Here is a 15,987-nt window from a genome sequence, read left to right as displayed (position 1 = left end):
CGGCCTTTGGAGGCCACGAGGGCAGGTGGACGTGAAGGAAGGGCGCCCCGTTCTCTGGCCCTGCTAGCCAGCCTGCCCGGCTCTCTGGCGAACTGCCCCTCAGCCGCCCCTGAGAATTCCCTGGCCCCTCCAAATAAACCCTCAGTGGGTGATTCACAGGAGTGGATCCTTTGTAGCTTGAGGCAGTGCCAGTTTGCATGGAACGGATTTTTACTGAACGTTTCTAATGGGCCTTACTGTGCCAGTTTCTTGTCATAGAGGGTTTGGGTTTTTGGCATTTGCCCTCTGGGCTTTTAATGCCCCATTTCCTGGTACCCTCCCCAGCATGTCCCTCCCCCGCCCTCCTCAGAGCTCTGTTACATCAAACTAATCACTTCCCCGATGCTCCAGCACCCTGTCCACAGGGTGGGGGACAGCTGAAAACCACCTCGGCTTAGGAGGAAAGGGGCCTCTCGGTGGCCAAGGGTGGGGGAGGCCGGGAGGCCGTGCTGGGGGCCCCGCACCTGCAGAAGCCCGGCGCTCAGGCAGGCAGTGAGCCTCTGGCGGTGAGGGACAAAAGGCCCGGCCCCACAGCGCCCCTGGGAGAACGCTCCCACCTCGCGTGAGGGGCTCCAGGCCTCCTGACAGGTTGGGTTTGGAGACCGGGGCAACCTCAGGGGAGAGAAAACCTCACTTCCCTTGGCAGCCGGAGTCCAGAAGCCCGCTTATCTCTGCTAAGAGTGTCTGAGAGGCAACAGGGACTTCAGGAAATAGCAGCTCATTCGCTGAGGCCAGGGCGGGCCCCCCTTTTGGCCTTTAGGGGCTCTGGGGTTTAGCTGGATCGGCACGCCCACCTGCCAAGGGCGGCAGGAGCCGAGGGGACTGGTTGCTTCCAAGGCGGGGAACGCGTGGATGGGCTCTGAGTGTCCCCTTGACCACCCAGACCTCCTCTGGCTGGGCCAGAGACCCGAAGAAGGGGGCCGGGGGAACCAGCGAAAGCCAAGGAGGGAAATGACCACGGGGGCCCTGAAGCTGGCTGTCAGGGGAGGGGGCCGTGCAAAGTCAAAAAGCAATTCATTTTTCTCTCTTTTTTCCCCCCGCTATGACAGAATAATCATCTACCTTGGGTTTGCAGTCCTTTGACTGACCCCGGCTGGGAGATGCCCTGGGTGGCAGAGCCTGGCCCGAGCCTCCCTGTCCCCACCCTCCGGGCTGTGGTGAGAGTAGTGGACAGATGCAGCCACACAGATCCAACAGGGCCTTTACCTTCCCCTGCACACTGGGGCATGCCTGGGAGCCGCCTGTCCCATACACCTTCCTACCTGATCCTCTCGCCGCCGCCACCGCTGCCGCCGCCACTGGTCCGTACGCTGCTGCCGGGAAGCCTGGTGGAGAGACCGGAGCTGGAGTCAAGGCGGGATCTCGCGGAGGGCCGAGGACAGTCCTGCCCCACAGGCCGCACCCCCGCCCTCCACACAGAACACGGGCAGGCATCTCCACGGGTCAGCTTTTGGGGGTGGGGAGACACACATCAGTGGCTTTCAGGCTTCTGGAAGGCACGGCCTATCTAGGTGTGTGTGTGTGTGACGCTCGCGCATCTGTCACCCCAGAAACGGGCTCTAAGAGGCAGAGGGTTAGGAGGAATGCCTCTTGAAGGCCGGGGCGAGCTCCCTGTCACCTTTGCACCTGGTAAATCCCAGGACTCATCCGGGGCAGGACCACGCTCGGCTGGGTTGCCCGCAGGGAGTGGGCGGCCCTGAGCCACAGAAAAGAGGCACGGAATTGGGACCTTGGCCAGGAGACGGCTGGACTCTAGCTGTTCTCCAAAGGCTCTGCAGGTTTGCCCGGCCATCCTGACTCCAGACTTTGTCACGTCAGCAGTGTCACCGCCACAGGCCCGAGGGCGAAGCATGGGGGAGGCGGGGCGGGGGACAGGCTGCCTGCCTGCGCAAGAAGCCAGCTGTGGGGCTGGGGACCTACGTGGGGTGAGCCCTGTGGCTTTCTCTCTCTCAGTGTTTCAACGTCGCGAGGCACAATGACGGGGATTTAGATCTGGCTCTCCACTGTCCTTGATCAAGCTGGCATTGCTGGGTCTCCTAGGGGTCTTGATCAAGTCCTCGCGCTATCAAAAAGCTTCCTGGTCAATGCTTATGCTATCTATTGATGATAATGCACCAGGCAGCAAGGCTACCCCAGCAATGGGACTACAAGTCAGAAGGACAATGTGGCCCAGTGTGGCTTCAGAATGTCCAGGGAAAGGAAGAGGTGGGTGAGTTCCCTCCCTTGGGCTTCCCTTGGCCCCTAGCATGTGCACACATAGCCACACACTGAGACACACAGATATGCTCCCACACCCATGAAACAAACACCTTCTCCGCCCAGGCAGACACGTGGAGGCCTGATCCCAAGACCCATTTCCAGTGACCGTGGTTTTCAACGGTGTGCCAGAGCCAGCAGCTTGTACCCAAGAGCCTCCCAGAGCCGCCGGCTTTAGCCACCGAGCCTCCCAAATCAGGACTTTGCACAGGACAGAGGGGAGACATGCACCATGGATGGCAGGGAGGAGGGGAGGAAAGAAAGGAGAGAAGAGCCATCCCCAAACAGGAAACTAGAAGCCCACTAAACTCTAAGACTATCGTCCTAGCTACACGGAACTACTGGGAGGAAAGAAGTTCAAAAGGGAACAAGCTACTCTAAGAAGGTCAGGCTAAGCTACTTAAAGTGCCAATGAAAAGAGACATACTTGCATTTAAATATGGTAATAGGGCTGTTGAAGGGGGAAAAAGAAAGATCCAGGTGAAATAAATGTACGCGGTGGACCCTGGCTGCTGGAATGGGTCTCCCAGCTCCCATGCAGACCGCGCGCACGTGCCTGGAGGCTGCGCCCTCCCCCTGCCGGACACCAAGGAAGGGGCGCCCCCACCAAGTCCTCTCCCCATTTCTTCCAGGCAGGATCTAGATTTCTGAAGATGTGGGTGCTGGCGGAATGTGCTGAAGGAAAATAAGGAAGAAGGCAAGTTATTTCTCCCTGTCCCACTTCTCAGTACACCAGGCTCCCTGCAGGCAGAGAGCAGGCCCCGAAGGAGGAGGAAGCAGGCGAGGAGAGGAAGAAGGTCGATACTCCTGGGCACTCTCACAGGTACCTGAAGCAGAAGGCTCCCCCGGAAGCAAGACAAGGTGGTGGTCCTTGTGGGAGTGTGTGTGCGGGGGTGGGGAGCGGGGCACAAAACTTGGAGAAGGAAGTTTAGTCAATAAAAAGATGGTTAACAAAAAGTCTACTTTCTGGAGTTAAGCACATTTTGGACAAATAGTCCAACAGAAAAAGGAAGGGGAAAAAAACATATCCAAGGAGATCTGTTATCCTTAATCTCAGATAACAGCTCCTACTGGAAACTGAGCATCGCGTTGCTAAAGGCTGGAATTTAATCTCAACCATCCAAACGGGGCTGAACAGACTGACAGGTGTGAGAAGCAGGGCTGGGGGAGGAGAGCCACCCAGCCCTGCTCCTGCAGTGAGGGAGCCCACAGCCCCTACCACACAACCTGCCCTTTCCCCGCTCCCTGCCAGCCACCTGCAGCCTCACTGGTCACCCCAAATGCGCTCTCCAGAAGACCTGGGGGAGAAGCCTCTGACGTTACTTCCAGGACCAATGGGCTCCCCCTTGCAGCTGGGCTTGTAGGGGAGGGGCAAGCACAGAACCAGGAAAGGTGTGTGTGTTCACATGTGTGTGTGGGGGATGGGGCTTCCCAGCCAGCGGCTGTCAGAGGCCAGAGAAGCAGGGCGGCCCTGGCTTACAGCTGCCCCGGCTCGTGGGCCCGGGGTAAAGGTGCTTTCCCGGGCTGGATCTGGAGGAGCAGGGAGGGGCAGCTTTGCAGACTGGCCTCATGGTCCCATTTGCAGCATCTCTCCCCAGACCCTGCGGAGCCAGGGGTCACCTGGGGCAGGCTAGCTCCCCGGGAAACCCCCCTTATTTATTTTTGAAGGGACAAGGTGTCTGGGCTGTCAAGGAGAGAACCATGGGGGAACTAGGCAGAAGGTCTGCGGGGCTCAGGACTTCTCACTGGGCTGAGGCCCAAAGCAAAGCTGGGGCAGAGCCCCCCGGTCCATGAGTGCCCATGGCTGCCTTAGCACGCCACTGCCCAGAGTGGGAGATGACCATCCCCATCTGCTGCTGGGAATGTGGACACGGGGCCTCTCCTCAACACCGCCTGCCTGGCCAACGCATGAAGGGGCAACAGGCTTCTCCTGGTGAGGCAGGTTAGCAGATGGAGCCTGTCTGGGTCCAAGACCTGGCTCAGTCATGTACTAGCTGTGTAAATCTGCGCAAGTGGATTAACCTTTCCCAACCTTTCGAGGTGCTGACGTTGACAGTGTGGCAGAGTGTTGAGATGAATGGCTGCCAGGGAGGACGCGTAAACGAGTGTTCGTTTTATTTATTTAGTTTTAGAGAGAGAGGAAGGGGGAAGGGAGGGAGAAAGAGGGACAGAAACATCAATGTGTGGTTGCCTCCTGCGTGCCCCCTACTGGGGCCCTGCCCAGGGATCGAACCGGTGACCCCCTTGGTTTGCAGGCTGGCGTTCAATCCACCAAGCCAATTAGCTGACATTTTGATGAAGCCTATTAGTCTCTGTCCAGCCATCTGCCCTGCCTTCCAGACAGGATTCCCCCCATGCAGCACTTCCCACATTCTCTATGGGGGGGCGGAGGTCACACAGTCAGAAGGTCACACACACACACACAGCCTTGAACTCCTTACTGATAACAGCGGTCTGTAATCCTTCATGTCCCCACTTCTCGATGTCTTTTTAGTGGCACTCAATTTCCAAAGTTTGAATTAGAACATGCATCCTTCTGTTCAGCTCTAAGAACAGCACTTCGGCCAAGCGGGCTGGCATGACCCCAGTGGTCTCACCTTCCCATTTCTTAACAGTAAATCAGGCAGAAAGGAGAAAAGGGTTTTGCAGAAAAAGAAAAATCTCAGGGCCTGAGAGCTACAGGTCGCCGACCTGGGACCTTAGGTACTGGGGACCCAGTATGCTCCTCCGATTAGGGAACCTTGCATTTAAAAGGAAAATGTCCGGGTGCAAAGGCATCAAGCGCTAATGGCGGAGTTCCAGGCAGGGGCGGCTGCCGGCTGCCGGCTGGCAGGGGCTGCAGTGCACGGCCGGCCGCAGTCACACCCAGAGACCCAGTCTCTGTCGCCTGGAGCTCCTTGGTCCCTACGCCCCTCTGTCACTAGGGTGGGTGTTAGCACACCTCTGGGAGTGAATGAGACCTTTTTCCGGGCTTCATTTCAAGGAGGAAGTCAAGGGCACTTTTGGTTCTTTGAGAATTACATGCCGCCACACCTACTTTTTATTTTCTGTGGCACGTGCTGGTGTCTGCCTATCCTAAACAGTTATTTTTTATGTGCACATCTTATTTCTCTGGCTGGGTGACCAATTCTTCAAGGGCAGGGGCTGGGTCACATGTCCCATTTAGGGCAGTCACCCGGCTACCTTGTGGAGGGAAAGGTCCTCCCGAGACTAGGGTGGTGACCAGCCCCCTGTGAGAGCCACCGCAGTCTCCACTCAGGGCAGCAGGTCTCTGTCCTGGCTGAGGGCCTTTAGCAACACATACAGAAGCAGGTGGGCGTGTGCCTCTACCTTTTAAAGACCTTCCAGAGGATTCTGGTGCACAGTGAGTGCAGCAACTCCCTGATTCAGAGGAAGCCTGGGGTGCCTTAGTTTTGGGTAAACACTGAGGGAGTCGCTTTCCTGTCCGCTGTGGGATGGAGGGTCATGCACCTCGTTCTTTGCGTCCTCTCCCGTCCAGGTGTGAGAGGAAGTGCCCGCAGTGCATGGCCTGGGCGCGCTCATGGCTTGGATGCCCCATAGGATGAGTCACGGCCCCTCTGCACCTCTCACAGAGGAGGAGATGAGGGAATTCGAGGTCCTGTATGGCTCCGACAGGCTGTGGTTTTGAGGGGAAGCTTTATGAAACACTCTCTTGTAGGTAATGTGCACTACCATCCTGAATGGTTCGTTATGAAAGACCATTTTTCCTGTGGTGTTACTGCCGAAAGCTCTCTCTGCCCCCTTCTCCGGCCCCCGCCGCGTCTCCCCCACCAGAAATTCCTATAGATGGTTCCCACATTCTTGGCTAAACCCAGTGCTGTTTTACTGACTCCAGATACTCAGATAAAAGCAACCAAAAGAAATTTGTCACCCAGAATGGAAGAAACATGTCCTAGAAGAGTTTAGAAATGCTACTACCTGTTCTCTGACTGGCCGAGGACTCCCCAGCCCCCAGGGCAGGCTTGCTTGCCGTGACAGGGCTAGTGCTTTTAAAGAAAACCCACAGCTTTTATCTTCTGTGCAGGAAGAGAGAGAGCGAGGGCTGCAGGCGGGTGAGAGAAGAAAAAGTTGGGTGACGCCTATGTGGAGTGAGAGGACCCCGGAGTTCAGAGCGGAGCAGAGGGCCTGAAGAAGGACATTTGATGACCAAAGGGACATAGTTACAGGATCAAACTGTAAACTTTAGTGTAGAAGGAAGCAGATCAGATATGTCTCTCTGGAAGAAACACAAAACAAACAAACAAATGAAAACCCCAAGTTCCTGGCATTCAAAACAGAAATCTGATTTCCTTTTTAGAAGCAAGTCTGACATTCATCGAAGATACCAAGAGCGCCCTTCCCATGGAGGCCCCGGGGCAGGACCGAGAGCTGGGAGCTGCTGCCAGGGACTGGGGTGCAGGAGAGTGCGGGTTGGAAATGCCTGGCCCTCTGCTGGGAAAATGACAGTTATTTGGAGCCTGGCTACCGTCCCTCTGGAGAGGGAGGCGGAGAAGCCAAGGCAAAGGCCAGGGCTGCCTGGGCAAGGGGCGGGGAAGCGCCCGGCTGGGGCCTGGTCCCCAATCCCCCCTGTTGCTTACCGAAGCTGACAGCTCCAGGGCCAAAAGCCCTCAGGGTCCTGGCACCGACAGCAGAGGGACGGCGCAAAAACTGCCCCAAATACATATTTTTCAATGTAATTGCTGTGTGGCTTAATGTTTAGATAATATACAATCTTTAGACATTTCCATGGGGATGAAGGGAAGGTAAACTGTTACAAAACCTTGTGAGGTTTTATAATGTTTTGTTGTCAGGGAGCCTCTGGATGAAAGGGGTTGCAGAAGCATAAAAGGGGAAGTCAGGGAGCATCCTTTGGAAACAAAAGAAAATTCCCAGAAGAGTCAAGTGCAGACCAAGGATGCAGGGCCAGGAATGGAAGGTGTGCGTTTGCCCAGATTCCTTCTGACTTGGAGGTGCCCAGGGAGCAAAACAAGGCAGCTGCCGCCCCCGGGCCCCAAGCACTAGAGTGGGGTGAGGCCAGCCCCCCACCCCCACGTGGCAGCTTCCGATCTGCTCTGGGTGACTGACTCTGCAGCTGGGCAGCAGCCCTGGGTCTCATCCCATCCCGGCCTTGCTCCAGCTCACAGCGTGGAGTCGAGGGCTGTGGAGGGGGAAGGGAGAGCAGGAGGCACTCGGAGCTGTCTCCTGGCCCCTTGGAGAGCGAGCACCTTCACCTCCCCGCCATCACTGCTCCAGGCCGCAGCGGACCTCCAGGGCAGTTCCTCAGCCCATCCCAAACCTGGCTGCACACTGACAACCCCCGGGGGGCTTTGGGAAGCACTGCTGCTGGACCCTACCCTCAGAGACGCTGAAATGCTCACTCTGCAGCACAGCCAGGACAGCAGAAACTTCTAAAGCTCCCCAGGGGACGCCAAAAGCGCAGGTGGAGCTGAGAACGAGGTTTAGGGACTGCCTATCTGGTGCTGGGGCGCTTCTGGCAGGAGGAAGCGGAGAGCTCTCTCTGGGGACTCAGGCCCAGTAAGCTTCCTTCTTCTCTCCTCCCAGGCCCTTTCTATGCCACAGCAGCGAGCAACCTCGCCCACCTAGAGCTTCTGCAGGGAACTCCGTAACTGCAGACCCTTCCTCAGCCCCCTCCCTCTCAACAAGTGTTTACTGCATGCCCACCACGTGCCAGGCACTGTTCCATTCCCTGGGACTGTGAACTGAACACGCGCAGTCTCTGCCTTCATGGAGCGTACAATCACTACCCTCCCTGATGGGAAAGGGGGACCCATCTGCGGGGCCAGGCTGCCCACAAACTAAGGCCTAGGGAAGGAGAGACAATCGGCGACTGATGAGCAGGGCCCTGGGCAGAGGGGAGCTGTGGCTCGCTCTGCCTGGGGAAAGGGGCCAATCTGCCCCTGAGCCCCTGGCTGGGAGCCAGGCCCCTTCCCGTGTCTGCTGTAGGGCCTTCTCATAGCTGAGCCTGCAGCGAAGTAGCCATTCTAACCAATTCTTTTCTCTAAGATCAAGGAAGCAAAAGGAAAGGAACAGAGGTGCTCCCAGGGCTCTGACCTTGACTGAGTCCTCGGAGCTCTCCCCATGACAATTCAATTCAGTTAAAAAAAAATGACCAAGCTGGGCCCTTGCACACACATATGACCAAGACCCAGGCCCCTCGACATGCTTCTTAGTCTCTGCCCACTGAGTTGGGGGTGGGGACCTTAGAGAGTTCCAGCTTCATTCAGGCTTGGCCTGACCACCCAAGGCCTTGGGGACGAGGCAAGGTTGCTCTAAAGTGCGGGCCAGGGCTCTGGCCCGAGGAGGACACTGTCCAGCATCACGCGCTCTCCAGCAAGACCTCAAGGACGAGAATGGCCATGGGGAGTTCGCAGCAACGTTGGCCCTGCCGCCCTCTGATGGCAGTTCATGGCCCTGGGTAACCCAGGGACACCTGTGCCCACAGGACAAACACCTGCCTGTCCCTCTGAGACCGAGGCCTTCTAAGTGAAGTGACACCAGACCGGAGCTTCTAACAAGACATCAACTATTTTGAGAATTTCTCTTTCCATACAGCACTGCCCCTCCTGCCCACTCCTCACAAAAACTGCAGTTTCTTCTGTTAAAACACCCTGCCGCCTGCCACGAGTGGGTGGAAGGACAAACCACTGGTCTGATCATTGGTCCTTGTAGAGCTCCCTGGTCAGACGACTTTTTACATTTCTCCCTGTTCCCCAAATTTCAGATGTTGAATTGCTAGGGAAAGAGTCAACATTTTGATTCCTCCCCAAAGAGACTCTTGCTGAGCCGTTTAAATCTAAATGTGGCAGCAGGATTCCCAGTCCCCATCCTAGGGCGCCCACCTCTGTGGACCAGGATGGGGAACGCTCAAGTCTTGAGCACCCCCGACTTCCAGCTGGAACACCTCAGGTTCCCACCTTGGCCCCGTCACGGGCTCGGCGAGCAAACGAACCCCTGTGATCACAAGCTCCCTCCGTGTGAAATGCAGACTCCACCACTTCCTGTCTCCTGAGATGGGGTGTCCCAGGGGCTGGATGACAGACCACTGCCGTCCGGGGCCTCACCGATGGGCCTGGGGCCGTCAGGGAGTCTTGGAAGGTGCACAGAGTGGTGCGGGAGGTCCTCTGAGTGCTCAGGGCCGATGCTATTGACAATGAGCTCAGAAATATTTAAAACTTTTAAATGGCTAGTTGACAGGCTGCATGGTAGGACTTCTGGGCCTGCTTCCCAATGTATAAAGTAAGATGGTGAGAAAAGGAATCATTACACTGATGAGAACAACAGCGGCTACCCCTGGAGTACTTCCCATGGCCAAAGGGCCGGCCCGCCTCCTCCCAAGGAGCCCTCACTGCCACTCGACAGAAAGACATCGCTCGTCCCATTTAAGAGACGGACTCAAGGCCCAGAGAACTGAAAGAACGCTGTACACTACTGTGGTTAACAGCAAGGAGGTACAGATCCCACCTCCCACCGTCGCTGGTGGTGGTGCTGCCGCCCAGGACAAGTCCCATGACTTCCCTCTGGGCCTCCTCCTCCTCATCGGGCTGCTGAGAAATTCCACGGGAGGATAGCGCCGGGTGCTCAGCATGGTTATCTGGCGCTCGGTAATCTGCTCAGTAAGTGGAATGATAACTTTTATTTCTATTTTTATTATTATTGCTCAAGGTAATAACAGTAGCGGAGCTGAGAACTCCCTTTGGTGCCTTCCTATTCTAAAATCCTATTAATTTACATGACATTTTACATCCAAAGTGCTTTAATAGATAACATTTACAATTCGCTTGTGAGTGATAAGGGTATGTTTTATCTGCAGTGCAAGCTCTAAGGTTGGTGGGGTAATGTGATGGCAGGAGGCAAGAGGCTCCCAGGGGCTCAGGGAGGGCCTGGCTGGGGTGGCCCTGGGACGTGGTGACCACAGGTGCGGACGTGGGGCCTGGAGCCCGGGGGCTGGTGCTTGGCAGCAGGACTGATGGAGCCTGATGCCCCCTTGTGACCTGCTGGGCTCATCCGGCTCCTCCCAGCTCTTCTAGAAAGGGCTTGGCCAGAGAAGCCCCGGTGGGCCCTTCCATCCGAGTGGGACCCTGTTTGCTTCTCTGCCCAACAAGTGCCCTGTAAAGGCAGCGGCATGTCTCCCTGGTTCACCAGAGTGTTCCCAGCACCTAGAGCAAGGCCTGAGGCCCAGCAGGTGCTTAATACCTCGGTGCTCAGTGAGTAAAGGACGGATGAGTGGAAGTGGGACGGATATGCAAGGCGGTGCAGGCGGAAGGTGTCTCTTCCTACTCCTGAATCCCAGTGTATCCAAGGCTGGTACCAGAGGTCAGATGAAGAAAGCCAGGAGGGGCCCTAGGTGCTGGCCTCGGAGGCTCCTCTGCAAAATCAGGGGTACAGGGGGCTCAGCCAGACACCTGTTTGGGCTCAACGCAGGGCAGCAGAGCCGACACTGGGGAAAAGCCGTCGGTGCTCTGCTTCCTGTGACAGGTGCGCCTGGGCAAGGCTCTCCACCTCAAAAGAGGAAGACCGAGAGCCCACCGGTCAGCGCAGCAGCACCGACAAAGGCCCCAGCAGGGCCCGGCTTCCTGTGGCAGGATAGGGTCGGCACTGCTGGTCCACGGAGTGTCTGCTTGGGTTTCCCTGGGTCTGGAAAGAAGCGGCATCGGCTGCCCAATGCCAAGATCTGTTGTTTAGCTTTCCAGCCAAGATTATGGAACAACATCTGCCCAGATGGGGGACACAGAATCAACAGAGGCAGGAATGCAAAGGAGGGAAGACAGGCCATGCCTTTGTGCCTTTAAGCCTGCAAGTCCCTTGACGTGGAATACCTTCCCTTATCAACTGCCTGGCAAACTTCTATTTGTGCTTCAAAACCCGATTCAGAGTCGCTCCGTCCTGAAAGCTTTCCAGGCAGAGGCAGTGACTCCTCCCCCGTGCTCACGGCACACCCGTCAGGGCACACAGGAACACGCCGGGACCCTGCCCGCTCCACAGAGACCATGCTCTCAACCCCCCAACACTGAAGGAACACAGAGCAGAGGGCTGACCCCATGGGGTGTGGTCTCTGGGTGCAGGGGAACCCAGTTGACTTGGACTCGGGGAAAGGGTCTCCGGAGGGGGTGGGGGCCACACTCTCTGCCTTCTGGCCTGTCCTTAGCTGTCCTGGAGGGCGTGAGCTGCCCACCCCTCAGGCCTGGCACTGCTGCCTGCCTATAATCTCACGCTCTGAGCAATTTGTTTTTGTTGTGGTGTTTTTTTTTTTAGGCTGTGACCTCTCACTTGAGTTTGCTGATGGAAATGAAAGCTAAACGGTTGGAAGAAAGGCAGTCACATCCCTGCTGGCAGGCTTGCTGCAGGCTTTGTGAGCTGGGAGGTACTGGCACCTGGACGATGTGAAGGGAGTGAGGACGGCAGCGCCAGGGTAGCTGGGATCTGGACAGCCCCGCACAGCCCACGGACAGTGAGTGCAGAGTCAGGTCCGCACCCTCCCTCACTGCTGCCCCGGTGGAGCCGGCTGCTCCTGCATGGGTCTCCCTCCATCGACACAACACTACCCTTTTCCAAAGCACTAGATCATCCTTGGTCCCAGGGACCTTCCCAGTAACCTGCAAGGAAGGGGACAGGACAAGGATCAATAGCGCCGTTTGACAGAGGGGGAAACTGAGGTCCAGAGGAGGTCTTCCTCTCCCAGCAAGCCAGAGGCAAGAAAGAGTCTCCTGGCTCCCCGAGAACACAGTGTTCTGGGTTTTACCACGCAGAGCTGAGCTCGGTTAGTCACATTGCCCTTTATTTATGCAAAAGAGCTTCAAGAGGCATAGAAAGCTAATCGAAAGTGAAACCCTCAATTCCCGTCAATTCAGATTGCTCCAATTCATTTCCGCAAACATTTATTAAGTGCCTATTAGGCAGCACGCTCTGCTTCCATCTGGGAATAGCGTCAGCTCCTGATTTTCCACACTGAGGGAGGCGGGCGGCGGCATGGCCCACCCACAGCCCTAGCTATCCTCAGGCCGGATTTGGGGTGCTCTGCCGAATTTTGCTTTTCCATCTTTTAAAGTAGCAGATACACTTTCCTGACTAAGCCTGCCTTTAATATGCAAAGAGAAGATAAGCCCCAACTGCACACAGGGACAGCTGGCAGAGGGGGCTGGCCACGGGAGGGCTAGCTTGTGATTTAAAATCTGGCTTCTGGTCCATCCTGTGCAGGGGTAATCCCCGGAGACGAGGCTCGCGCCAGAGGGACATGCAGATCAGAGGGCTGGTCTGGGAACGGACGTGCGGGGCTGGGCTGCTGTGTCACCAGGAGCTTTCTGTTATGAGGGAGCACTTTGCTTTAAAGTGCTGGGGCACGCGGCTGCGGGGGCCCGGGTGCGTGGGTCCCTGGTTAGGTTGTCAGAACTGGAAAGCCAACCGCCCTGTCTTGGCATGTCAAGGCCGGCTTGCCCACTAGTGAGGAATTGGCCATCGCTCACTGGGGCGGGGGGCGGCTCCGTTCTAGAACTCAACCAGAAAAAAATGAGCCACAGCCATGGCGGCGCAGGTCTATCCTGTCGGGGGTGGGGGGGGCCCTGGGGCTCCCCAGGAGGGCATGTTTGGGGCAAGGGACAAACTTAGGAAAGAGGAAAGAGTCCTGGCGTTTCCACCTACACCGAAGCCACTGGTTCCGCAGCCCCCCTGCAAGCGGTGCTCACTGGAATCTCCCACCCCTGCCCTGAACAACGCCGCAGGCGCTATGGAGGGAGGCTCCTCTCTCTCCAAAAACAAGGTAAGAAAAAGCAGCACTCGGGAGAGACCAGGTGGAGCACAAGCCCAGGTCCGACCCCTCCCGAGTGGGTGCAGGCCATGAGGGTCTCCGCCACTCAAGTGGGCTGGAGGAGCTGGTGGACACAGGCCCCTGGACCCCTTCCCGCGCTGGCCCGGGGTGCCGATCCAGGCAGGATCCTGGCTGTTGGGGTGGCAGCTGTTAGCATGTCTGAACACTAGGAAACGTCGTCAACTGGACTGTACTGACAGGTGAGGCACGAGGTAGTTCAGGATGCAGCCTCTTCCCCAAGGCCAAACTGCTTAAACCCATCCCCGTCCTGAGACCTCAGGTTCTCTCCACTCTGCTTTCTACCTTCAAGCCACGCCCCTCAGGATGGGTCTGACCCTTAGCCTTGGTCTCTGCTCAAACATCAGACCACTTGGCCAAGGCAAAGCTTACCTGGCTGCAGCCTCTCCTGACACCAGACTACATGGCTTCTCCTTCACAGGGAACCGCATATCCTCAGACCACACCCCCCTCCTTCTGTGTGAAACAGGTGGCCATCTTTAAGTGACCAAAAATCATGGACACCCATGCACCACGACACTGGAATAAGTAAGACAAAGTATGAGCGAGGGGGTGCGGGGGCATCCAACTCAGCAACCAGCAGGCACCGCTGATTAATCACAGCTCCTTTCTGCTGAGCTGGGACTTGGCCTCAGAATCATTCTAAAGCCAGTGCTCTAGGAAGCCAGTACTTATCAGTCACTATCAGCGCCGGAGGTGAAACCTGTTCTCCATCACTGACCTGGAAGGGCTGCAAACTGGCATTTCCACGCCAAGAGTCTCAGGGTCTCCCCGCCTGGGACCAGCACGCCCCTGTTCACACGCAAACTGTGTCCTGGGAGGGAGGTGTGAACACTGAGCTGTGGGACACCAGCCTGGAGGTCCTGGCTGCCCCAAGTACCTGTTACTGAGGACACTTCTGGAGTAAAGACGGTGGCCTAGAAACTTCCCAGCGGTTGGGGCTGTATTAGCCTTGCATTACCCAGTAGCACTGAAAGAACCCCAAGGGCCACCTGCCAAGCCCAAGGCAGGGCCTGAGGAATGGAGCCAAGAGAGGTGAGGCACAGAGGAGAGGAGTGGGAACAGAAAGGGAGCATTCTTCTGAACTCATCCTTACAGTTTCTTTACTGGCTGCCCTGCCTCTCCAAACACCTGTTCTCTCTCTGGAAATCTGACCCCATCACTCTCCTCCTTAAAATCCAGTCTGGCCTTGTCCCCCCTCCCCTACCCAAGATGCTCCTGGAAGCCCCCATACCCTGAACTGCTCAGAACCCTGAGACCTGCAACGCCTCCTCTCAGGGTTGTGGCAGAGATTGCTACGTGTCCCCTAGTGCCTATTCTGCTCTTCTTCCTTAGTACCAGAGTCCTGTTTTCAGCCAGGCCCATGGTTACCTGGAAGAAAGACAGTTCTGAGGTTCCCTTGCAACTGAAACTGGTCATGTGACTAAGGTCTGACCAGTGGGCTCGAAGCAGAGTATGTTGCGGGACTTCTGAAAAGCATTAAGGGGAAGAGATGTGCGCTTCTGGGGTGAGTAGGTAATGACTGGAGTCCAAGCAGCCTTCTTATGAGAAGCAGCCTTCTCATTTTGAAGAAGATAGAAAGTAGGAGAAACCAAGACCTAATACTATAAAGCTACATCCAGGCTTCTTTTACATGGGAGAGAGGAACAATTCTTATTTTGTTTAGGCCATTTATTATTTTGTGTTTTCTTAGGGGTTTTTTTTTTTTTTTAAAGATTTTATTTTTGGGGTAGGGAGGGAGAGAAACATCAGTCGGTCGCCTCTCCCACACCCCAGGGACCTGGCCCACAACCCAGGCATGGGCCCCGAGGGGGAATCGAACCATTGACCCTTGGGTGTGCAGAATGATACCCAACCCATTGAACCACACCAGCCAGGGCTATTTTTTTAATTTTCTTTCTTAAGACTGAGTGAGTGCCTAACCGTGTCCTTTCTCTGCCTGGGACGTAGTCCCTTCCCTTCTTTACTTAGCTAATCCCACTTAACTTTGCAGGACCCGGTTTTGGTGTCATCTTCGAGGGGCAACTCCTGACTGTCCCCCAGGCAGGACAAGAAGCCCACCCGTCTCCTCACAGCAGAGAGAGACTCGCTTTTTAGCTGAGCACCTGTCCCATGATGCTCCACAGGTCTGATCTCTGGTTCTGTCTCCCTCGGCTGGATTAAAAGTGTCCTGAAGGAGGAGTGTTACTCGTGTCCAGTTATCTGATACACAACCCAGAGTCTGAGGATCCGTAAATGAAGAGGGAAAAAGGAAGAGGCAGGGCGGGGCGTGAGGGCACGTACTGAGTCCTAGCAACTCTGTGGCTTCACCTGGAAACCCTCTGTTACTCTTTTCCCTGATAAGCAGATCTACCAGCAGGCAGCTCCGCCGGGGTGACGAGGAAGAAAAGGGGAAGGGCACAACAGGAACAGCTGTGCCCCATTTCTAGCGTTTCTAGTTGTAGAACGTTTACCAATTTACAAGGCGTGTTCACCTACACACATTCCTCTTTAAGTTGAACCACCTAACTAACTAGGCACTGTTATTATCCCCAGGGCTTAGCTGAGTCACCTGCTCAAGGTCACATGCCTAAGTGGAACCTGGAAACAAGATCTTCCAGCTTCAGGCCCTACGCAGCAGGGGCCTCCTGCAACCTACACAGCTCAGGGGGTCAGGGAAGGAAGCCACGTGCGAGCGGCACGAAGGCCGGTGTGCACGAACACGCGCCTGAGCTCACACACACCTGGTACACAGATGTGAAGGGCCCAGGTGTCCCGCGGGCGTTCTCACTCAAGGGCAGGAGCGATGGCAGAGGAAGGGGCACGGGGCGAACCATGCAGCTGCGGCGTGCAGATGCTGTCTTTCTGCTCAA

At 56.3% G+C, this 15,987-nt stretch overlaps 1 protein-coding gene across 7 annotated transcripts in view; it reads right to left on the bottom strand.

Annotated features, from left to right (window-relative positions):
• Positions 1–15,987, bottom strand: part of MSI2 (musashi RNA binding protein 2) — a 373,521-nt gene that overhangs the window by 27,529 nt on the left and 330,005 nt on the right. For all 7 annotated transcript variants that reach the window (XM_054585454.1, XM_054585450.1, XM_054585451.1 and 4 more), the window contains exon 11: positions 1,302–1,364. In XM_054585454.1, coding sequence (XP_054441429.1) covers positions 1,302–1,364 — 63 coding nt within the window. The remainder of the gene's footprint in view (positions 1–1,301; positions 1,365–15,987) is intronic.

Source organism: Pteronotus mesoamericanus, unplaced genomic scaffold, assembly GCF_021234165.1.
Source record: "Pteronotus mesoamericanus isolate MK-2021 breed Mesoamerican mustached bat unplaced genomic scaffold, CSHL_Meso_final contig_84, whole genome shotgun sequence".
In the NCBI taxonomy this organism is placed as follows: Eukaryota; Metazoa; Chordata; class Mammalia; order Chiroptera; family Mormoopidae; genus Pteronotus; species Pteronotus mesoamericanus.
Note: the sequence above shows the minus strand (reverse complement) of the source record. Positions and strands in the feature narration are given on the sequence as shown.